This window comes from Eublepharis macularius, chromosome 5 (assembly GCF_028583425.1).
Source record: "Eublepharis macularius isolate TG4126 chromosome 5, MPM_Emac_v1.0, whole genome shotgun sequence".
Classification (NCBI taxonomy): domain Eukaryota; kingdom Metazoa; phylum Chordata; class Lepidosauria; order Squamata; family Eublepharidae; genus Eublepharis; species Eublepharis macularius.
In genome coordinates this window covers 8,068,492-8,093,942 of record NC_072794.1, presented here as the reverse complement: position 1 = coordinate 8,093,942, position 25,451 = coordinate 8,068,492, and the positions used below count along the sequence as shown (strand labels likewise).

The following is a 25,451-nucleotide window of genomic DNA, read 5'->3' as shown; positions in this document are numbered from 1 at the left end:
TTGTATATAAATATTTGAGGTTGGTTAATAACCTCTGATACCCAGAGCCACAGAGATGGGAATAACAATCTGGAGCATCCAATTTTGCTAAAGCAATGGGATAAGGCCTTAAGCCATGTACCTGTTGCTACTATGAATCTTAAGTTGCAACTTATTCAGCAAAAAATTATGTTTAGGGCATATTGGACACCACAGCATCTTTTTACTAAAGGTTTAAGCACAGTGTCTAACTGTTGGCAGTGTAATTCACAAAATGCATATCTTAAGCATATGCTTTGGACAACATTTAGTCATTCAGCTCTTTTGGAAGGAAGTTTTTAGTCATATTAATTTTGTGTTAAGAAACTCACTTATTTTTGAGGATGTCAATGTACTTGCCTGTCTCTTCCATGTCCAGTTGCTAAAAGACTTATACTTCAGCACTGAAAGACAAACGTACTCCCTGCAAATCACTGGACTGAAGATCTTATACACTTACCAACATCTGAACGTATCGCATATAGAAAGCAACTGCGTATCGACTTATTTTTAGATATTGAAATTTTTTTATAGATATCTATGAATCGATTTGCCAATACGGTTTTTATAGCCAGCACTGTTTTCTTTCTTTTTTTCTTTTCTACTGTTTGCTTTTTTATTTTTTTGTTTCATACTTAAAAAAAACATTTTAAAAAAGAGATGGAAGTAATTATGGCTCTTCTTGTTGATGTGAACTGCAAATGTGGCTCTCTGCAAGTGGCGGAGGGATTTGGACCTCAAAGCAGAAGATTTTTTTTTTAAAAAAGCAGTCTACAGTCAAGGTAGAAGCAGAAGCAGTACAACCAGGAGCAAGCAATTTCTAGAGGCATCAGGCTTTATTTCCGCTGGAGAGGAGAGCAAAGGCATTAAGCCTAAGCCCTCTCAGAGGAAGCAAGGGCAGAGACAGCGATTAAAGGCTGAGGGAGCCACCACTGAGGAAGAAGTTTCAAGACATGATTTAGGGAGAATACGTAAGATAGCAGGAGACTTAACAATGGGGTGGGGGGTAGAGACTCATGCAGAGAAGGACCAGACAGCCTCCTACACAAGATCTCAAGCAGTCAGCTATCTGGAAGTGAGAATGCTAACTAAATAACAGAACAAGCCTTTCCTACACCTCACCGATTTTCTTAATTCCCCCTAAAACAGAATTGTGCAAGTGCAACAGGATTCTGCCTTCCTACTCACCACCATGCCATTGATGGAGACCCAACAGTCGCTCGGGAAATCCTGGAGCATCGGGACAAGGAACTGGAGGCATCCATCCCAGTGACACAGTAAAAGCATCATGCCGATAAGGTTGATGATCCGCATGACAGCACTAGCCAGGTCGTAGGTCATATGAAAAATCTGCAGTGTTGGAAAGGGAGAAGGATGGAAGAATTATGAACAGTGTGACGCAGTGGTAAGAATGGCAGACATGCACTGGGGAGATCCAAGTTCAAATCTCCACTGACTAAGTGACCTTGGGCCAGCTGTTCTTTCTTAGCCCACTCTACCTCGCAGGTTTGTTGTGAGAATAAAATGGAGTAGGAAAGAGCCATGGGCATCACTCTGTGGCCCTTGGAAGACAGTGGGATATAAATGTAGTAAAATACTTAAATATAAAATTGAAGAGGTGCCATCTCTGGGAAGAACTACTCTCAAAATGAAAGAAAGGAGGAGGATTAAGTATAACAACAGCTAAGAGTGTGGGTCAGGAAGTCTCAAGTCTAAGTTTTGCCACTGTCACTAATTCCATAAGCTAGTTAGTATGTCAGCTTCAGCACCCAGATCTGCCCTCAGGGGAAGCCATCACTGTGATTACAGTGATTACAGTCACTGTCTTGCGAGGAAATCCCAAAAGGAAGGGGAGCCTTGTCGAGACCAGTGACTCATGCAGAGAACCACTGGGCAGTTTGGCAATTCTCCTTGAGCGCTGTTTTAGGAGACTCTTGCAAGAGTCTTCCTTGGGGAGAACAGCACCCGGGGTGACATAACTAACCACCTCACATGAGCCTCAAAGCCTTCCATTCACACTAAGCAAAACAGCTGCTGGCTGCAATCCAGTCCTGCCTCCACACATCTCCCCCACCTCCCGTCCCCAACTTCCAGGCTTCATCTGTCTTGTGCAGAGAGTTTACATTCTAGTATGGCACGGTGGCCAAGGGTTCAGCCTGCAGTCCAGGAATTCTAGATTCAAGTCTCCATTCTGCCATGTAGCTCACTGGGTATACTTAGGTGTAGTCATTCTCTCTCCACCTATCTCACAGGGTTGAGAACAACGTACATGACCTTGAACTCCTGGGAGGAAGGGTGGGTCTGGGAAACCATGATTAGAACCAAAGAACCCAAGGCTTTTGTCTCTGCTCAGTCCAAGCCAAGAAGAAACGAGGTATGCTTGGCAGGAAGCATTACAGAAATATCAGGACCCTAGCACTGTCCAGGCAATCGAGACAGAGACAGATTCTGGTTTCTCTGCCTCAGATTCCCAGTGAGGGATGTGAAGGTCCAGAACAAAAATTGTGGGGGGATACCTACCTTGCTTAATGAGGCTCAGTGACTTCCCAAGCCCTCTTTGTTCTAGAAGTCCACAAAATTTTTCATCTTTCTGGTTTATTGTCTGCTCCTGGTCTGAGTAGTTTTATGCTATTTATGAGCTTGTTTGAAAATCTTGCTGTTTTTATACTGGTAATTTATTACTGCAATTGTAAGCTCCCTTGAGCAGAGCAGGACTCTGTCTGAAGATGTGGCACAGAACTCTAAACAAATCTAAACAAATCAAAAGGCACAGATCTTTCAGAGCAGGCATACCCATATTGTAGCCCAAAAGCTGTAGGGATGAGTAGGTCCCATATGACAGCAAAGATCCAGTCTCACTCAGCACTGATTAGAATAACGCAAGACCAGAGCTGTGCAAAGATACAGCAGGCCTTATGCAGTCAGACCATCAATCCATCTAGATGGATATCATCTCCTCTGACCAGCAGCTGCTCTGCAAGGTCTCGGGTCAAGAATTCCCCCAAGAACTGGAGGTGCTGGGGACTGAACCCAGTACCTTCTTGCATGCAGGTTTGTAACCAACCAATCATAGCCCAATCTGTGCTAAGAGGCCCAGTGGGATTTGAACTGGTAACCAAAGGAACCATGGAACACAGAGGCACATCTCCAGAGCACAGCATCATGCGGCTCATCGCTACCACTGAGCAAAGAAAAGATAATATCCTACCATCACAAAATGCTGGTCTTTGATGAGGATGTATTAGTTGCCCCAGCATTTTAATCTGCTAGGTAACTACAACTGGGACGTGGGCATTCAGGGACTTGTGTGTAGAAAGAACGGAGGGGAGGGGGAAAGGAAGGAGACCCCCATCATCTGTGGATGAGCATAGAAGAGGTTACACAGACGCTTCTCTTGTATTCTGGATTCTGGCAGAGCACCACAAAGCTAGAAAACAGTGGACAGGATTGTCAGTCCCTGGCTTTACCCAATGCCCTTTTGGGTGGTGGACACTTTTCTGGGCAGAGTTAGTGGTATGTGAGAGCAGGATAAAGCTATTGAAAATGGCAGGTAATATTGCTTGTGACTGGACCTCAGCAGAGCAGTCAAGAAGATCCCCTTTCATGCTGCATCAACACAACCACTTGTTCTGTTTCAAATACACACATACAGGGACTTGGGAGGCTCACACTGGGATGCCCAGTCTGTCATGAAGTCATGCCTCTCAACAACCTACACAAGGCTGTTGTGAGAATAAAATGCAAAAGAGAATCACATACATTGGCCTTCAAGAAAATCTGAGATAGACAAAAGTCAGCGGCAAAGTCATATAAAGCTCTGTCCATGATGCTGAAATGGCACTCCTGTTTCGGCATTCGGTCTGAGTCACAGAAGTGTCGAAAGAGACCTTGGCAATCATCTAAATCAACCCGCCGCCACCACACACATTCTGTGCAGAAGTTCTCTATTATGGCATCCATGATAGATGCCCATTGAGTCTGTGGTCAAACACCTCCACTGAAGGATCGTCCATCACCTCCCAAAGCACCACTGCTCTTACTATTAGGAAGTATCTCCCAAGGTTTAGCTGAAATCTACTTCCTTGTAAGTTCCACCCAGTCCAGACCTCTGGAGCAAGAGAGGGGCGATGTCCTCCTTAAAATGTGATTTCCAGAGCAGGACACAGGGCTCCAGATGAGGCCTGAACTGCACCAAATAGAGTGGAGCTATTGTTTCCTGTGATCTGGGCACGATACAACACAAGATTTCATTATCCTTTTTAGCAGCTGCAATGCATCGCCGGCTCCTGTTCCGCTGGGGATCAGCTAAGATCCTTCCCACGTGGATCCCTGCCGAGCTGGGTCTCCCCCACTCTATGCTCATGCCTTTGAGTTTTTGTGCAAAATGTAAGACTTCTCATTTATCCCTGTTGAAATTCATGGTACTGTTGGCCCAGCATCCCAGGCTGTCAAGAGCCAGGATAACTTGGTAGAGAATGTTTAGCCTCAAAGCTACATCTACAACATTTCCAAGGTCTATCAAACTTGTTGCTTTATCAAAGAATGGGATAGGGTTGGTCTGCCTGGGCAATGAAAAAATTCATTTCTAGATGCTTGCAGACAAACCGCATAATAATCTGCTGTAGAATTTTACCATAGGTCAATATCAGACTGACTGGTCTGCAGTTTCCCTAAGTCCACCCACCTGTCACCAGTCTTTGGGCACCTCACCTGTTCTCCAAGAATAATGCAAGAGACTCCAAAATAACACCCAAAAGCCCCTTCATCACCCTGGGAGGTCATTCATTGGGCATTGAAGACCTGAAGTCATTTGAAGCAGCCAGAAATTCTCTAGCTGTCTCCTAGTCTATCCAGAGCTGCATACAACTCCTGTCCTTGGTTCTGCTTTTCCCAGGTGGGACTCAACTCTTCTTTTGGGAGGACACTGAGGCAAAATAGGAGCTAAGGCCCTGTCTCCGTCACCTGCTCAGGTGGTGAAACCTCAGCAGGTGAGAGAGACAGGGCCTTAACTCCTAGCCTACCTCTCCCTTGCTCTTCTTCCTGCTCTGAATGTAACTAAAGAGGCCTTGCTTGCCATATTTAGCATCCCTCAAAAGCTTATTTTGGGATTTAGCCTTCCTGACACTTATCCCTACATGTGTGGCCTACGCTCCTCCTTTCATCTCCTCGACATTCCTCTTACATCTCGGAGAGTTTCTCTTTTTCTTTCACGGCAACAGTTTGTCTCCAGTATTTCACTTTTCAGAATGACCCACCCCTCTGGAATGCTCTCTTTCAGGATTTGAAAGCATGGAGACAAACTCAAGACTTTGTCAACCCAAACAGAGCAAGGCTGCCTTCACAACTCTGCTCCCACCCCAAAAAACCTTCCTTAAAAGCAAGAGAAACAATCTCATTTCTGGACACCAAGAAAAAAGCTGACAATTAGATTCAGAGAAGATTTAAAAAGCTGGCAAGTCCACCCCATACATTCTATGAGAATTTGAAGAAACCAAGTAGGATATAAAAATTTAGCATAGGATGACAACAGCTACATACTGACAATTATAAAATATTTAAAAGGTAATTTAAAATAGGAAGGGAAAGGGCAAAATCAATCTTTATCCTACCCCAAAACAAGAGAAGGCACAACAACGGGAAGGTCAAATCAGGACGAACAATATATGGAACTTCCCAAGTCTAACAGCAGGCCAGAGGCTGCAGCCATTCCAAAGGACCGTCGGCTCTCCAAAGCATTACTTGGGCAGACAAAGAGGCCTCCAAGGATCTGGCTGCAGGAAATGCTGAAAACGCCTCTCCAAGCAGGAGTGGGTGAAGTGGCATCATTCACAGCATCATCCACTTGGAAACACTGCTTTGGCATGGCATTGTACATTACGGTGCTTACTTTGCAACCTTTAAAAAAGGTAGATCCAGGAGTTTGCCATGTTAATCGGTAGTTGCAAAATAGTAAAGAGTCCAGTAGCACTTTTAACATGATGCATCTGACAAAGAGAGCTGTGGTTCTCGACAACTTATGCTACAATAAAATTGGTTAGCCTTAAAAGTGCTACTGGACTCTTTACTATTTAAAAAACTATTACTATTTAAAAAACAAGTTCAAGTCCTGAGCCTTTCAGGTCTCCCAGATACTTTCGAGAACAAGCAAGGACCATCTTAACAACTGCAGCCAATCTGCTAGGAGAGAACATTCCTGGCCATAACAGGGGCACGTAACAACTTGCCCGGTGGTGTTCACAATGATACCTACCAGGAAATGGAATTCGGAGCACGGAGTCACACATCTTCAAACCTTTTATTTGTAGTGTATTCACTCATGCAGACAGGTCAACCAAAGTAGTGAGATTAATCACATGCTTCCCAACTGCATCCTCCCAACAGTCTTGTAACATAGCTTAGAAAGCAACTGGCCAAAGGGTTAGCCTGTGACTGCAAGGCAGTGGGAGGATTGGAATCCAGGCCCCCAAGTCTAACACAATTGCCAGCACACCCAAGTGGCTCTCTGTAAGATGGATGGAGGGTGGGGAGCTGATTTTTTTAGTCATTTATATCATTTTCACATACAGTCATCGATTTTACAAGCCAAAAATAAGAAGTTTTCTACTCCCCAGAGCCTGAAATTTAGAACTGATGGTGAAGAAAGACAAAATAGAAGGGGAAGTGAATTTAATTTAATTTATTAGATTTCTTGCCCGCCCTCCCCACGAATGGGCTCAGGGCAGGTTACAATTGCCATTGCTTAGCTTGGTTACACTTGGAAGGGAAGACAGAAAAGCTTAATGGAGGTATTAAATCTAAGGGAATGCCCAACACTTTGGGGAAGGGGAGAAAAAGTAATGAAATCACTTTGAAAGAGAAGACATCCAGAGGAGTTAGCCATGTTAGTCTGTAGTCACAAAATAATAAAGAATCCAGTAGCACCTTTAAGCCTAACCAACTTTATTGTAGCATAAGCTTTCGAGAGCCATAGCTCTCTTCATCAGATGCATCTGAGTTTGATGCATCTGACAAAGAGAGCTGTGGTTCTCAAAAGCTTATGCTACAATAAAGTTGCATCTGACAAAGAGAGCTGTGGTTCTTGAAAGCTTATGCTACAATAAAGTTGATTAGTTTTAAAGGTGCTACTGGACTCTTCACTGTTTTGAAAGAGAAGAGACCGTTCGGCTCCTGTCTTGGCGACCTCCAGAGCCAAGGTCTCCATTGTTGCGGAAACTTCCCCAGAACTGCTGAAGAGACATGAGGCAATCTGGCTAACAGCAGAGGCAGAGTTACCTACAAGTCAAGAGTGCCCGGAAGCGACTGGGGAGCCAAGAGAGGCCCCCCTTCCTACTTTTACTCCTCCCCCCAGAGACGAATGGGCCCGAAAGCATCACCTCCAAACTCCAGTCTCTCACAAAACACAGCGACCTGATTCACTGCACGTGTAGACTGTCCAGGCAGGGAACTCAGGCGCTACACCAAAGGCATGCACTGGCAAGGCCCATCTTCCAAGGAGGAAACCAAGGAACACAAAATGCCAGAGATCGAAGAATCCTAGAGTTCGAAGGGGCCTTACAGACCATCGAGTCCAGCTCTCTGCCCCATGATCTTAGTGCTTGTCAAAAGCTCTGGCTCAGAAGTGGTGCAGGTGATCCTCTACCACATTTGCATCCTGCTTCTTCTTCCGGAGAGCTCAGCACACACGGCAGAAGGAGCAAGACTGGCCCAAAGTCACCCAATGAGCTCCACGGTACTGTGTGGATTTGCCAGATCCTAGTCGGACAGTCTAACCACTATACCAAATGAGCTCTAACCTTCCCCCACCATTAAGCCCAAACCTGCAGTGCAAAACCCCCTCCTAATTTTGTCTCTCTACAAACACACACACAAAATCATCCTCCTGTACTCTTAAGAGTGAAAAAGAGAATCGTGGACCTCTGCCAAGCGTTTGCTTGCCTTGAAATAACCATTTCCCCCTTATCTCCCATCACTGCAGAGGCCAAGAGCAGCCACAATGCGCAGCTGCCTGATCCTCACACAAAAACCTTTCTGGAGATTACAAAGCCCCCCTCAAAGCTGAGCCTTTCCTTCACATTCAGATACCAACGCTAAAGTTCTACAGTGGGAAGTCAGAAACTCCTCTGAAGATCTTAAATGGAAAAGCTTAGAATATTTGCACTTATGTACTGTTGTTCTAAACAGATTAGTGCCCCACTCAGAGCAGTGAACAAAGTCAATGTTATCATTATTCCTACAATAGAGCTGGGGAGCTGGGGCTGAAAGGAATGGCTTACCCAAGGCCACCTCCAGAGCTCATGGCAATAGTGGGATTCGAATCAGCAGAGTGCTGATTTGCAGCCAAACCACTTAACCACTGTGTTACAGTAGCACACACAAAAGTGCACTTATATACCACTTTTCTAGACAGATTAGTGCCCCACGCAGAGAGAACAAAGTCAGTGTTATTAATATCTCCACAATACAGCTGGGGAGCTGGAGCTGACAGGAGCAGCTCACCCAAGGCCACCTGCTGAGATTGTGCCAGTAGTGGGATTCAAACCACCAGATTGCTGATTTGCAACCCGACCACTTAACCACTATGTTACAGCAGCTCCTCAAGATTATACCCTTGGAATTGTCAGCATGTGTAATTCCATGGAGGCATGGAAGCAATTGGGCAAGAATTCAGGACTCTCAATGCTTTCATTTTTTAAAAATGCACCTTTCTAGCTCTCAATGTTTCATTTTGACAGGGTAGCCATAGAAGCTACTGAACGGGGCCTCCAGTGCTCAAGGAAAAGAGTTTCAGTGTCCTGCTGACCTTGATGCCATTCCCCTCAATTAAAAGAAGCAGAATGAACAGGGTGGACCAGCCATTATCATGGCCACTGGGACTTTTTTCAACGGGTGAATGTCCCCACCCCAGGGAGAGGCAGCACGCTGGCAGAAGTATGGCACACACCACCCAAACCTCACATGGCAAAGGCAAGCCTGCCCTTCTGCCACTAGGTTTTCCCGGCCCAAGGACTGATGCGCTGTGGAGTTGCTCTTCCTCGCCCACTGCATTAGAACCAAACTGCAAACTGGGGCAGGGGGGATGAAAGAGATCTTGCAGTGACTGCCAGGAAACACAAGTCTGAAAGCAAGGAAGTCATACATGCATGGGATTTTCACTTTCCTCACTTCAACAATCCTCTTACTGAAGGTGGAGGGATTTCCAGTGGCAGGAAGGAACATACAAACACTTGCTCATCATAAGCAATGTTTAGTATCTAGATTACAGCAATCACACTTTGAACTGAGCCTGGGACCCAACAGGCAGGGGCTACATAGACACTGCAATTTCACACAGCACCATATTAGTGCATAGAATTCAGCTTCCCAGTGACTTCAGCTTCCATTTAAGACAGGCAAGTTTCGAGCCCAAAAATATGCTGAAATCATATCAAAAATATGCAAAAAAATATGCAAAAAATAAAGCAAGCAATGCTTGCTTTAATCTCAACAGTTGGGGCATCCATGTCCTGCACTGAACTTTTACCTTCCCCCAGGTCTAACAAAACCAGAACTATGAAACTGAGCTTCGCCAAAGGAATTACATTCCTGCCTGCCACTGGTTTGCCTTTCCCCTTCAATCTGCGAATTGTTAAAGGGTGAAAAGAAAATATCTTGCTCAATATTCACTTATTTATTCAGACCAAAGAACACCATGTGTCTTTTGCATTGCATTGCCGCAGAATTTTAATTTTAGGCACACGCAAAGAGCCAGTGGGGTGTAGCGATTTAGAGTGCTTGGCTAGGATCTCGAGATTCAAGTTGAATCCCTGCTCTGTCCTGAAACTTCCTGGGTGACCTCGGGCTCGGCACCCTCTCTCAGCCTAGCCTACCTCACAGGGCCATCCAGAGGATAAAAATGCAGAAGGGGAAACCATGCGTGCTGCCCCGAGTTCCTTGGAGGAAGAGGAAGATAAAAATATACTAGATAGACAATGCTTTAAAAATTTTAAGCATAAACAGTGCTTACAATAATATAAAACACACAGGCTATGTTTGGGTTTTCCCTCAAGAGACTCCTCTTACCTCCTCCCACTGATGGATGTAGCGGATGAGCCGAGAGAGGCGCAACAATCGCAGAAGACTTAGGATCTTAGTAAATCGGACAATTCTCAAGGCTCGGGCTGTCTTGTAGACCTCTGAATCAATACCCTTCTCCACAATGAGGAAGATATAATCCACAGGGATGGAGGAGACAAAGTCCACCACAAACCATGTCTTCAGGTACTTCTTCTTGATCCTCTCAGGATCCAGGATGATATCAGTATTGTCCTCAATGACAATGCCTGTCCGGAAGTTCATCACCAAGTCCATGAGGAAGAAGGTGTCGGACACCACATTGAAGACAATCCAGGGTGCCGTGGTCTCATCTTTGAAGAAGGTTATTCCAACAGGGATTATGATCAAGTTTCCCACCATGAAGAGGAGCATGGTGAAGTCCCAGTAGAACCTGCAGAAGGAACAATGAAGATTCAGAGCTCCTGCTGAAAGGAAAATGTGGCACCAACTGAGGTACCAAGGTAGGCATGTTTAAATTATTTACTTACAAAAACATGAAGACACAAAGAAAAACACAGTTACACTTGAGTTTAAAGAGGAGCTTAGCTAAAATCTCTCTATTAAACCCATCCGCCATATCTGTTCAGGTTTCCCCAAACATAGAACGTTTTACTCAGCAAACTTAGCATGTATCCATGATGGCCATAACAACGAGACTATTTTGGTGCTCAGAAGAAACACCTTAACAAGACTTGTATTCTGATTAGGGATGTGCGCTTCGGGATTTGGGTTTGGTTTAAAAACCCGAATCAGGCCCAATTCGGGTAGATTCAGAAATAATGAAGCCAAGCAACCCAAAGTGATTCGGGTTGCTTTGGGTCAACCGGGAGCACGTCGACAGAGTTCCCATGATCCAGTAAGCTCATCACTCAATCAAAGAAGGAAACCAGGTTGGTCTGACAAGATCTGTTGAGGACAAAACCATGTTGACTTCCCCAGATCACTAAGCGGTCCTTCAGATGCTTATGGATCGATCCCTTTAAAATCTGCTCTAATATCTTCCCAGCAACAGAAGTAAGACTGACAGGCCTTAGTATCCTGCTCTCTCATAACAACAATTAAAGCTCTTTCCAATATTCACTTCATGTTGCGATCCTTACAGTAATTCTAAGAAGAGAGAGTTTTAGTATTGCTCCATGTTATAGATGGGAATGGAGGCAGAGAGAAACAGACAGAAATCCTTAAGGCCAAGGCCAAGGCAAGATCTGAAATTGGAACTTTCAGACAGGGGATGAGTCTCTTCACCTTGGCTATGCAAACGTCTCTCCATCCTTCTTCAATTCTTCCTCAAAGTCTGCTCTTATGTCACTACGGATGCTAATTTTCTGCATTTCCTCTCCTGCTCTAATCAAGCATTGTACCTATGCATCCTTTGCAACACCCCTCCCACCTTCCAACTGAGATATAAGGCTCAAGGATCTCCATTCTTGTATCTGACAAAGCCAGCTTGACTCTCAAATGCTCATACCCTGGAAAATCTTGCTAGTTTTTAAAGGGCTACTGAAACTCAAATCTCACTTTGATTTTTGTTACCTTTGTGGCTGCCACTCCTCCTGCCCTTCTCTCTTTTCAAATGTTTCAATTGTAACCTCTTCTAAGACAGGGACTCTCCTGTTTTGCATCCCTTGTGTACAGAGATGGGGCCACCTAGCTTGTGGCTCTGCCTCTTCACTGCTAATCTCCACAGGCATCTGGTGCAGGCAGATGCCTGCACCAAATTCTGCGGCAATTTTAAAAAACCAGGCACATTACTCTAGCCCTTCCTAGCGGCGGCGGCAGCTCCCCCAGGATTCCATTTCCAGCCCTTGTGGAAAACTGTATTCCAGATCAGCTTTACCCCCCCTTCCACCCCACTCTGTCCCTGCTTCCCCATACAACGACCTTCCCCAACAGCCTGCAAGGTCGAAACAAGCAATCAGCCCCGCTGGCCTAGTTGTGGCATCCTCCTACATGAAGGACTGCCTAATGTAAAAGCTGCAATTCTCCATCACTGTGCTCATAAAGGATGATGGCACGCTAACAGAAGACCAGTTTTGCCTCTCCAATCAGTAAGGAAAACAAATATTCTCCCTCCCCCCACCCCACATTTTAAAAACATGGTATAAGGAAGCAGCAATAACTGTGAACATTTCAATACCCCAACTAGCCTGACGGTCTCCAGTATATGGTCCCACCCTAAAGGCTGTGCACAAGCTGTGAGCTCAGAGAAAGGGAGGGGGCACAGAGTACCTTTTGGACCAAAGGGCTCAGCTTCTTGGGAATCTTCTTCTTGGGAAGCGTCTAGACCTTTGGATGAGTTTGAAAGCACGCAAGCCATGCTCACTGAAATCTCCAGTCCCAGAGAGAAGACTGAATAAGACTTTCAGCAGTCAGGGAGGAGAGCACCTGCACCGTGGGGGGCTCCTCACCCCTTCCTCCTGGCTAGAAAAGCCAGAATAAATCATTTTTTAAAATAGTACAAATTGCAGAATAATTGTGCTGATCTGCATAGTGGGTTGCATATGTTACATTGATAAAAAGCTCTGGAAATAGGTTACGACTAGAAAACCAAATTAATGGTGCAGAAAATGTATCCGCAGCCTGGGAAAACAGGTAGTTAAATGGGGATGGGGGTCAAATATTTTCAAATGGGTAGGAGAAACAGAAGCCCTCCCCAAGGGCCATGAAGCCAGAACAAAGCCAGCAGAAAGCAGAGTTTGCCTTCTGACCTTCCTCCAAAGACAGCAGGAGCCCCTGAGGGGTTGTTATGGTGACTGTGAGTGATGTCACAGCCATCCAGTGACTACAGGGTATAGGAGCAGTACCTGGGATGCTACAGACTCCTGAGTGATCATCTATCACACACACACCCCCATGATTGCAAAGGGATTGTTTGGAAGGGAGGGGGAAGGGAAGTGAGGGGAGGGGGGAGACCACCGGCATTAGAGAATCTTACTCACAAGGAACTCTCTCTTCTTCATGCCAGTATGCAGCACAGTGCAAAGGATTCCTTTCTAAGGAGCACTCCTTTCATCAGGGGAGACAGCTGGGCACAGAAAGGAACATGGCTTGAATAAAAAACATTCGCAGTTCACCATGAGGGAGGCACGCTAAGTCACTTATCAGCTGACACCTGTCCTGTCATGCTCCAGCAAGGTGCCCACGTGGTCAAGCTGCTTTTGTGCCTTCATGACTGACAGAAACTGGGGCGTAAGTTATTGCTCACCAGGGGAAGCAGACCAAAAGCTCTCCTAATCCCTCAAAATATTTCTCAGCGCTCCCTCTCACACACAGCCACACACCCTTTTCGAAATCCCATCTGGCAATTTCAAGGAGCAGAAACCAAATGAATTACAGCTGGCCAGTGGTTACAGTTTGGTAGGCGCATTAATTGTACAGGCCTGCCTTATGACCTTCGCCAACAGGCCTGAATCCCATTTAACAGACAGGGGAAAGTGAGGTTAAAATCTATTCAATGACAGCAGGTACAGATCTGGAACTCCCCTTGCATGCATGTGCACAAGCACACTGCACTGCCAAGCCGGCCAATATTGCCGCATTTCTCCACCCCCCCACCCCCCCCAAAACCCTAACTAATCCAGAGAAATACTTGTTATTTAATGTAAGGTCCCACTGCACCAAGCTAGAGGAAAAAATAGCAGGAAGCAACTTTATAGGGGTCACCTGTAATGGCTGGGCATTGCCTCCCATCTCCCCTCCCTGCTTTATAAACTGCTCCCAATTTGTCTCCTGCAGCTCCTTGTGGGCATTTGGAAGTTGTGCCACAGAGGACAACTGCTTTGTAATTTAGAGAGAGGATGAGGGAGGCGGAGCAGGAAAAGGACAGAAAAATGCAGTGAAAACGAAAATAATGTATACAGACCACGTGGAGGGAAATGTGGAAAAAGTGATCCTTTATGGAACAGTAGAACTCCAGGCACACTTGCCACTGGCGCCTTTCAAAAACAAATCAATCCTGGCACCAGAGCTGCAGAAGAGGGCAGGAAACTAGTTTCTCCACCTCCCATGTGTGATGGTGTGGGTGGCTCCTGACTGCCACCTCCTCCTCCTCCCTGAGACCTTAATTGCAACCAGCAGCCAAGAAGCTAGCTAGAGACTATGATCTGGAGGCAGGCGTGCATCCGGGATGCTCTCTGCTAAGCCCTGCACAAGAGGCGGCTGTACAGATCAAAACACACAAGCAAACGAAGCACTGCAGTCACTGGAGTGCTCCCGTCTCCCTCCAAAGGACATCTCCTAAAAAAACTAAGGCTCTTACATTTTGCAAAATACTCGCTCCCTGGCCACATAGAAAGAACAATAAAGAAGCAATAAGCAAAGTAAGGGAAGGAAGAAACAGAAAAATTGATGGAGACCTAGAATATTAAGCAGGATTGAAAGAATCAGGAAGGATACAGAAGAATGTCAGAAGGAGAGCTCAGAGATTCGCACCCAAGCTCTGGATCCTGGGGCTTCATCTCAGAATGTGCTTGATTTCAGCCCTGGAGTACATGCAAAGCAGCCTTCCTCGATTACCAAGTCATGGCATATAGTATTTAGAGTGTCAGATTAGGACCAAGGGTCAAAAATCAAGACACATCCCTACAGCTTGCTAGGTGACCTTGGCTTAGTCTACCTCACACGGTTGTTGTGAAGACAAAATGAGCAAGGGAATGCACTGCCTGAGCTCCTTAAAGCAAAGATTAAAAAAACACATTACCCAAGATAACAGATGCACAGAAACAGTGTAATCCTAAACAGAGTTACTCTAGACTGGAATAATTCTTGTTAGGACTGCTCTGAACCACACTCAACAACGGGAGACAGGAGAAGAGGACTTCCAAACTACAGCACTGCCTGTAAGGCAGCTCCGAAGACCCTCACTTGAGGAACTGGGTGACTCCTCCAGGATGAGAGACAAAACACTCAAATTCTGGTGAGGCTGACAAACTGGACTCAGTGACTAGAAAATGCACTTTAATAAGAACAATCCTGACTAATTGTTCGGCCATTGCAAGCCAGTGCCTGTGTCTCTGGGGAGGGACAAAGCCACCACTGGGGGATGCATAAGATAAAGATTTCTGAAAATACCTTCCCTTAAGGAAGAATTCGGGGTCTCCCTGGCCAGACAAGGACAGACCAAACAAAAGTACAAGGCTACAAGTGCCTATAGACCAGTGCCCGAAGTATGGGTAATAAGAAGGAAGAGCTTGAGCTTCTCTTGCAATGATATAGTAGGAATTACTGAGACTTGGTGGGATGATTCCCATGACTGAAATGTGGTAGTGGATGGGTACGAGTTGTTCAAGAAAAACAGGAAGGGTAGAAGAGGAGGTGGAGTGGTGTTGTATGTGAGGAGAGAGGGCATGATCATCAGCAAGTTCTGGAGAATGTGGTTGACAGCCCAGTGGAAAGTATATAGATGGAAATAAGGGGAGGAAGGACAAAGGGTATTATTGTTGGAGTCTGCTACAGACCGCCTGAGCAGGGAGAAGAAATGGATGCTGCCCTCCTTGAACAAATTGGTAGAGTATCCGGACATCAGAACCTTATAATTATGGGTGACTTCAACTTCCCCGATGTGTGCTGGGAGACAAGCTCAGCAAAGCGACAAGACACACACAATTTCCTGACCTATCCTCCTTGAATTCCAGTTGCTGTGGGGGGCCAAGGAAGTTCATAGCCAGACTCTTAGGTTAGATTTTCGTAGGGCCAACTTCAATGAACTCAGAGGCTTGATGAGAGTCATTCCGTGGGGGAGTGTGCTGGAAGGGAAAGGCGCGAGTGAAGGGTGGGCCCTTCTCAAACACGAGCTTTTGCAAGCTCAAGCCCTCACTATCCCATCAAGACGGAAACATGGTAAGGGCTCCAAGAAACCGATGTGGATGCACAGAGAGCTCCAGAATAAGCTAAGGGAGAAAAAGGAAATGTTCAGGAAATGGAGAGAAGGACAGACCTCTAAAGAGGAGTATATGAGGGTTACTAGGTACTGCAGATCAGCCATCAGGGAGGCCAAAGCTCAGTATGAGCTGGGTTTGGCCAGGAGGGCTCTCTACAATAAGAAAAACTTCAACAGATATGTGAGAAGCAAACACAAGGTAAAAGAGGCAATTGAACCGCTGTCGGGAGTGGAAGGAGAAACTCTGTTGGAGGACAGAGAAAAAGCAGACAGGCTTAATGACTTTTTTGCCTCTATTTTCTCCCTGAAGAATGTGAGCCCATCTAGAAATGGTAGTAGACACGACAGGACACCTGGGTGGCTAGTTGACATTGACAGAGAGGTTGTGGAGAGGCACCTGGCTGCACTGGATGAATACAAATCTCCTGGGCTGGATGAGGTGCACCCAAGAGTGCTCAAAGAACTTTCTAGAGAACTTGCCACAACATTGGAGAAGAGCAAATGTTATCCTAATCTTTAAGAAAGGGAAGAAGGATGACTCGGGAAACTACAGGCTGGTCAGTCTGACTTCTGTTGCTGGGAAGATATTAGAGCAGATTTTAAAGGGATCAATCTGTAAACATCTGAAGGACCACTCAGTGATCCAGGGAAGTCAACATGGTTTTGTCCTCAACAGATCTTGTTAGACCAACCTGGTTTCCTTCTTTGAGTGAGTGATGATCTTACTGGATCTGAACTCCTTGATGAAAGGTTGCAATAAAAATGAGATGGGCAGGCAAGGTCTGAGGCAGCACACCACCTGCAACAGCTTAACAGGCTAAATCCCAACTTCAAAACTCTGTTGCTAGTTCAAGCTCCCGATCCCATGACAACCACGTCCCCATCCATCACAGCTCCTGCAAGGTGACTGCCAGCATTCTCTGGCTGGTTTCTAACATTGGCCACTTGCCTTCCATTTATTGATTACCAGTTCTGGACAGTTAATGCACTCGTTCAAACACTGTACAGGTATCTGCATTCGAAGAAGGGGGTTGCCACCCTCCCCTCTTGCCATGGAACCTAAGAAGCCTTCAAATCTAAAGGAACACAGCAGCACAACTGATTCTTTGTGTGTGCAGATAACGCTAGCTCCATGTTTCCTCTCTTAGAAGCACAACGTTATTTCCTTTACCCCATCTCCCCACCTCATGCACTCAAACTGGTTTCAGTGGCACTCAATTCTCACACCCCTTTGAAGCAACTCTCCAGGGGGGGGGGGAGAAAGCTAAAAGTATTTTGAAAACTATGGCTGCCCCCCTCTTTAAAGTCTTATCATGTAGCCTTAAGCCTCAGGCACTGTTCTTCTTGGACAAAATGGGAGGAAGTTGCCTGGCAAAGTTACCGTGGGGCAATCCATATAAAGCCCAAGAACACTCTGAACTGCTCAAAGCCCTATGAATGATTCATGGCAAAAGCTCTATCTGATGGCTCCTCTTCCCATTATTTAAAACACTTCCCTGCAGCAGTTTGCTCAAAAAAGAGACGTCCAGGAGAGCATTCTGAGCTGGGCAGGAGGTCAATGGAAAGTGATGGGAAGATGGGGAGGAGGGGAGGCAGGGGGAAAAGTCAAACCAAACCAACAAGGAAAAATCCCACCATAACTTGCTAACTACTACAAATTCAAAATGGAGTGCACAATTACACAGGTAGAATGTCCTAATGTACAAAGAATGAATCTAGGAAAATAGGAAAATATAATCGTATGCACACTACTGCATACGATATTTTCCTAGATTCTTTCTTTGTACATTAGGACATTCATTCTATCTGTGTAATTGTCCATTCCATTTTGAATTTGTAGTAGTTAGCAAGTTATGGTGGGATTTTTCCTTGTTGGTTTGGCTTTTTACTGTAACTCTCTGTTGTAGGGGGAGACGTCTCAGCAGAAGAGGGTCCTTCCCCTAGTACTATGAATATTCCCCCACAAAAATCCACCTTCAAACATGCAACCCTCCCACCACTACAGTACATCATATCTGACATTTCCAAAGTAAAATCGCAAGATAATTTCCAGGACAATGGACAGCTCCCAAAACAGCCCATTCTTCCCATTAAACATCCTCAGAGGAGCTGACCTGAAATGACCCATTTTTCCATAAGTTTGTTACTACCAAAACAACCACCCCCTCTCAACATTTTTGGCATCTCTTGAAAAAACTGTTTACCTATTGATGTACACTGCCTTTGTTTGCTACACAGTCATTATGGCGTCCCACTCAGAATGCAGCTTATTCCTACAAATCGCAATTTTTTCAACCAGAAAAAGATTCACCACAACCTTGGGTGGAGTTTTGCCACTTTAGAAAAGAACAACTCATCCTCCAGTTCAAAGTCTTCTCAAGCAGTCATGGTAGATATGCTAAAACAAAATAAAATAAAACTCCTAATTTTTAAGGCTACAATTAATTCAGTCACACCATAAAAACATGGAAACTATAAATCAAAGCTCTCAGCACATTGGTCTTTCAAGCCCTCTTTCTCTGGCAAAGGACTGCATGCAACATGTTTCGCACTGATCCCTCGTTCCCATGTGCTGCACAACCCATTCCTATCAAATCTTTAGGGAAAATTTACAAAAGGTTTACAGTAAAAATGAAAATGTTAAAATCAAAGAGCAGAGCAGACCAGATGGTCCAATGACACACTGCTGGCTTGGGGGGGAGCCAGCTAAACATGAAAACTGATTAGACTGATGAGCTGTGCAAGAGGTTGCCTGCAATAAGCAAAATATTGGGGGGTTATTAAGAATGCATCTTTTAACACATTCACAGTCACCAAAATCCAAGATGCTATGAAGTCAGAAGCCAAACCCATGGCTCCTTAAAAAGCTAGCATTCTCCTTTGAATGCAGAGGTTGGACTCATATGGTTTTGAGTCCCAGAGCTCAGCTATGTGCAGCTGGCATCATGCTCAGACAGTGGTTCTTTATGCACATTCTATAAGGCAAGCCCTCTCCCTGGCGAACATCTTTTTATGGTGAGCTCTGGGAACATCCCTCCCAATGGCTTAGAGGGATCATTCGACCAAGAAACCTCTTTAATAAATGTAAAATTAGATATTCTGCATTTTTTTAAAAAAATAAGACTTTAGGAAGAAAATTCACATCACTCTCCTCTGAACTTTCTTCCCTGAAGTCTCAGAGCTGGGTCCCTAGTTTCCATGTTTTTATGGTGTGACTGAATTCATTGTAGCCTTAAAAATGAGTTTTGTTTTGTTTTGTTTTAGCATATCTACCATGACTGCTTGAGAAGACTTTGAACTGGAGGATGAGTTGTTCTTTTCTAAATGCTTCAGAGGAAATCCCCCTAAGTAGAAAGGTATGGTTCACCATAAAGTAGAAAAAAGAAAAACAGCCAACATGGCAAAACTCAAAAGGCCACCAATGAGAGTTCTCTCTTACTGAGCTATAGGGAGTTCACCTAGTAGTTACGAGACCTTCCCCTTAAAGAGCGCAACTCAATGAAAATTGCAAATAAAGATTGCAAGCCCAAACCCAAACACACTGGTCATCTTGAAAGGCCCTCCTTCAGGATAGGAGACAACTCTACAAAGGACTTGTAATTCCCCACTCATTCTTATTAGCTTTCCTCCCAGTTTGGGTTCTTACATGTTTTACGAGCAACATTCAGGTCCAGTAGTGACTTAAAGAAGAGCCCCGTGGCGCAGAGTGGTAAGCTGCAGTACTGCAATTGAAGCTCTGCTCACAACCTGAGTTCGATCCCGGCGGAAGCTGGGTTCAGGTAGTCAGCTCAGGGTTGACTCAGCCTTCCATCCTTCTAAGGTTGGTAAAATTAGTACCCAGTTTCCTGGGGGTAAAGTGCAGATGACTGAGGAAGGCAATGGCAAACCACCCCATAAAAAGTCTGCCAAGAAAACATCGTGATGTGCCATCCCCCATGGGTCAGCAATGACTCGGTGATTGCACCGGGGACTACCTTTACCTTTTTAGTGACTTAAAGACCAACAAGATTTCCAGGGTATGAGCTTTCAAGAATCTGACTCTCAAAAGCTTGTGCTTTGGAAATCTAGTTGGTCTTTAAGGCGCTACTGGACCTGAATCTTGCTCTTCTACAGCTACCCACCTGAAACTATATGTTTTATGTAATTTGCATTTTACACAGTGTTTTAAGGTTTGGAATGTTTTAATGTTCCCCACCTTGGGTAGAAAAGGCCCCACAGAAACATTTTAAACAAACCACCATTCTTTGACCATAAGAAACTTGTGTTCCAATTATTTAACCAAGCTCCAGACCACCCCGTAATGAACATGTAAAGGTGCCTTGGACAGAACTGTGCCAGACCCTCGTTCTATCGAGGTCAGTATTGTCTACTCTCTGACAGCAGCTCTCCAGGGTTGCAGCAGAGATCTTCTACATCACCTCCTATCAGATCCTTTTTGGCTTGAGAGATCTTTTATTTAAAATAAGTATATACACGCCTTTCTCTTAAGAATGGAAGGGGATTGACCTTGGGACCTTGATGCTCTCAGACCCTCCTCATAAGGGCCAGCCAATCCCGAGATGGAGGGAATACAGAGGGGATACCCAATACAGAGGGGATACCCAATACAGAGGGGATACCCACGGTGTCTCCACATGATCTACAGGTATGACCATTTCTTCTTTCCAATCACTTGCTGCTGGAAGGGGGTGGACCCTGCCCCATCAGCTGCATTTTGGTATGAAGCTTCTACCACACACACAATTGTACTCTACAAACTATACATAGAGACATTTGCTGGGTGATTTTTTTTCCCCCAAAGAGCTGGTGCTGGATTTTTTTAAAAAGTGGCTTGTACACCGTTACCACAGTCAGATTTTCCTGCTGAATGAATAAATACATTTCCCTGTCCATCAAACCCAGTATCTTCAACAATAATCCCGCATCAATTCTATCAAGGAGGATGGCAACCACCTCTGTCGGAGCAGCCATCGCTCAGCTTGAGGAGGGGACAGGACTATCAAGGCACCATGAAACACACTCACACACACAGCTGACACCCTTTAGTGTCAAACATGTCAGATATTAGGGAAGGAGGGGCCAGGCTCTTCTTTGCTCTGGAGGGAAAATCCCTTCTAGGCCCCAAACCCAACCCACTGCTACCAGGGGAAGGGTGCTCCAGGAGAACTATTCAAATATCACTGTCAGTTCTAGGGATGGCAGTCCATGGCAGATAGACCCCCAAACCCCTCACAGCAAGCACTCCAGTGCATTGGCTGAAAAGGTTTTTTATTTAGAGATCAATTAAGTTCATGGGTACATCCATCGATGGGTAAGTTGGCAGGAATGGGGATACAAGCACATGCACTTTGATATAAGGAGCATGATTCCCCCCTCCCCTTGAGCAGTTAGCAACTAGGCGCAAAAATCCTACAAAGTTCCATGAGAACATAATAGCTTTGTCTGGACAGAGAAAGACAGAAGATAACAAGGAATCAAACTCCCTCTTTCCCCTGTGAAGAGTTACAGTAAGCTGCAAGGTCATACTTGGAGAGATAACAGGCTGGCTACTTGCTCTTAGCATTAGTACTTTCATTTTCAGGCAGGCCAAGGATGGCATGAGTATAATGGTTACATTATATGAGCATGATATGAGAGCACACAGGATAAAGTACAGTGATCAGAGAATACATGAATGGCATGGATGAATGGCATGCAGACATGACAATCACAGGAAATGGAATAAATAACTAAAAGGATTCTGGGAAGCAAAAAAAAATCATCTGCAGAAGAGGCTGCCCATTATGTCTCTGCATGATTTGTTAAGGAGGGCACCTCTCTTTTCAATCATTCTTTGCTGGGCATGTGGTTGATTCTGCCCCATCAGGAGTCAATGGAGCATCCAGTCACACACACACACATCCCTGAGAAAAGCACAGGGAATAACTGGAGAGCGAATTATGGGAAGCAAGCTGGCAACCAGCCCAACTCATGCTGAGTGTTTTCTCTCTCCTTTTGCAGCTCCTTAAGGCCTGCGTGGGAGCCAAAGTACAAGAGGCAAAGGACTCGAGTGTCACAGCCTAGAGATGGCAGGATGCTCTCCTAGCTGGGGGAGGGGTCCTCCTCTGAATTTAAAAGCCTTCCCCCCACTTTCTTCTCCTGTTTCTTTGTTTCAGTATTGTAGGACTTTATTTTTTGTGTTGTGAGCCCCACTGGAGAGAAAGGCAAGGTATAAATGAATGAACGGCTAAATATAAAAGCAGTAAAATTGCCCAGTCTCACACAAGACTTCCTGTTGTATCCCTGCATAAGTCACTGTGCTTGGCTCATCTTCTTCCAATCACTTGCCTACTTGTCCAAACTTTCCCTGGAACCTTGCCCATGAGTGCTTTCAATGAACAAATCAGTTGTGGTAGACAAGCCTTCCTGAAAGACGACAGACTGCTGAAGTTTTGTTGCAATTTGAGGAGTGGCTCAGGGAGCTTTATCAGCTTAATTAAACAGTGTGAGCAACAACCTTCATGCGGTATTGCACTTGGAATTACAAGAGCCAGCCAGCTTCATAAAGCTCCATTTCACAGAACCATAGGGTTGGAAGGAACCTCTAGGATCATCTAGTCCAACCCCCTGCACAATGCAGGAAATTCACATCTACCTCCCCCCCACACGCTGTCAGTGACCCCTGCTCCATGCCCAGAAGATGGCGAAACACCTCTAGTATCTCTAGCCAAACTGGCCTGGGGGAAATTGCTACCTGACCCCAAGGTGGTGATTGGCACTGCCCTGGACGTGTAAGGAGGGGCCACGAGAACTAAGCACTGATGTAACCCTTCCTGCCCTCCCTCTCATGATCCGCCCCAGTTCAAAGAATCAGCATTGCTGTCAGATGGCCATCTAGCCTTAACCCTCCCTGTGAAGGCTGACCACCATCCTGTTTTAAATGTGTTGTTTTTAATGTACATGAATTTTTAAATTGTATTTTTAATATGTTGTTATCCGCTCTTAGCCCGCTCGCAGGGAAGGCGGAATAGAAATCTGAAATAAATAAATAATAGCCTTCCAAAGAAGGAGAGTCCCATTTGCATAATGGGATTCACTCCCCTTTCCTACTGCAGTCTGCTGACCTCTCTGAAGTTCAGGTCCTGGGGTGGGGGCACCTGTACACAGGGATCCAAGCCAACGTACTTACCATTTTTGAAACTGCCCTGAACAAAAAGCACTGTGTGGCATAGATTTTCTTACATTAAAGTGAATTAAAACTAACTTCGAGAATTTCATAATAGCCCACAAGATAAAGATGAAGGACAAAGAAAAAGCAGACAGGCTTAATGACTTTTTGGCCTCTGTTTTCTCCCTGAAGAATTCGAGCCCATCTAGAGATGGTAGTAGACACGACAGGACACCTAGGTGGCTAGTTGACATTGACAGAGAGGTTGTGGAGAGGCACCTGGCTGCCTAAATCCCCTGGGCCAGATGGTGTGCACTCAAGAGTGCGCAAAGAACTTTCTAGAGAACCTGCAGAACCCCTGTCCATCATCTTCAAGGCCTCCTGGAGGACTGGGGATGTGCCACAAGATTGGAGAAGAGCGAATGTTATCCCAATCTTTAAGAAAGGGAAGAAGGACGACCCGGGAAACTACAGGCCGGTCAGTCTGACTTCTGTTGCTGGGAAGATATTAGAACAGATTTTAACGGGATCAATCTGTAAGCATCTGAAGGACCGCTCAGTGATCCGGGGAAGTCAGCATGGTTTTGTCCCCAACAGACCTTGTCAGACCAACCTGGTTTCCTTCTTTGATCGAGTGATGAGCTTACTGGATCGTGGGAACTCTGTTGACGTGATTTACCTGGATTTCAGTAAAGCTTTTGATAAGGTTCCACATGACATTCTAATAGGTAAACTGGAAAACTGTGGACTGGACTATAGGACAGTTTGGTGGATTGGGAACTGGTTAGAGGACCGCACTCAAAGAGTGGTGCTCAATGGTGTTTCATCAGATTGGAGGGATGTGTACAGTGGGGTGCCACAGGGCTCAGTTTTGGGCCTGGTACTTTTCAATATTTTTATCAGTGATCTGGATGAACGGGTAAACAGGCTACTCATTAAATTTGCTGATGATACCAAATTGGGAGGAGTGGCAAACATCCAAGAAGATCAGAGTTAAAATTCAACAAGACCTGAATACTCTGGAGAAGTGGGCAGCTGTGAATAGGATGCAATTCAACATAGGTAAGCACAGTATTACATCTGGGCCACAAAAATGGGAAGCACAAATACTGGATGGGGGATACACCTCTGGGGAGTAGTATATGTGAAAGGGATCTTGGGGTAAGAGTGGACTGTAAACTAAATATGAGCAGTCAGTGTGATGCGGTGGCAAAAAAAGGCAAACTCGGTCTTGGGTTGTATCAAAAGGGCCATTGCATCGAAATTGCAGGAGGTCACAGTCCCTCTCTATATTGCCTTGGTCAGGCCGCACCTGGAGTACTGTGTGCAGTTTTGGAGGCCTCACTTCAAAAAGGATGTGGACAAAGTCGAGAGGGTGCAGAAGAGAGTGACAAGAATGATCAGGGGTCTGGAGACTGAGCCCTATGAGGAAAGGCTGAGGGCCTTGGGAATGTTTGGTTTGGAGAAGAGGAGACTGAGGGGGGACATGATTGCTATCATTTGGAGGAGGGCAAGGAGCTGTTCCAGTTGACAGCAGAGGATAGGACTCAAACAGGCTTGAATTACATGCACAAAGGTACCGGCTGGATATTAGGAAAAACTTTTTCATCGTCAGAGTAGTTCAAAGGTAGACTCAGCTGCCTAGGGAGGTGGTGAGCTCCCCTTCACTGGCAGTTTTCAAGAAGAGGCTGGATGAATATTTGTCAGGGATGCTTTAGGCTCATCCTACATTGGGCAGGGGGTTGGACTAGGTCTGTATGGCCCCTTCCAACTCTCTGATTCTGTGATAACTGAATTCTCACACTTGAATCTGCCCTATACTGAATAAGACCCTTATTTATGTCATTTATTTATGTATAGATTCAAAGGAGATAGTTGTGTTAGTCTGTAGTTAAAAAAACAGTAAAAAATCTAGTAGCACCTTTAAAACTAACCAACTGTATTGAGGCATAAGCTTTCGAGGACCACGGCTCTCTGCTACGAATATTACTATCTCTTCACATAATGGCTCTTAAAAGGTCTAAACACACAGGTTGTGTGGGAGATGCGTGATGTTAACAAGGAACTGCATTTAACAGCACAACGGCAGAGAGGCAATTTCAATCAGTACAACGATGTGTAGGGAAAGGGTTAAATTCCCATGTCTGCTCCTGAGCCAAATGTCCACCCCTCCATTAGGGCTACTTTTTAGTATTAAAGATTAGCTTTGAGAGATCCACTGTCAGATCTCCCGTGTACTACATAGCTTGATCCTTAGACAATGTCTGAATTAGGAAAAAGGCATCACACACACACACACACACACACAAACACACA

General features: G+C 45.2%; 1 protein-coding gene across 1 annotated transcript in view; it reads right to left on the bottom strand.

Annotated features, from left to right (window-relative positions):
• The window catches only part of HCN2 (hyperpolarization activated cyclic nucleotide gated potassium and sodium channel 2), a 64,680-nt gene that overhangs the window by 30,607 nt on the left and 8,622 nt on the right, over positions 1 to 25,451 (bottom strand). The window contains exons 2-3 of the mRNA XM_054979637.1: positions 10,078 to 10,501; positions 1,207 to 1,368 (exon numbers count right to left, since the gene is read on the bottom strand). Coding sequence (XP_054835612.1) covers positions 1,207 to 1,368; positions 10,078 to 10,501 — 586 coding nt within the window. The remainder of the gene's footprint in view (positions 1 to 1,206; positions 1,369 to 10,077; positions 10,502 to 25,451) is intronic.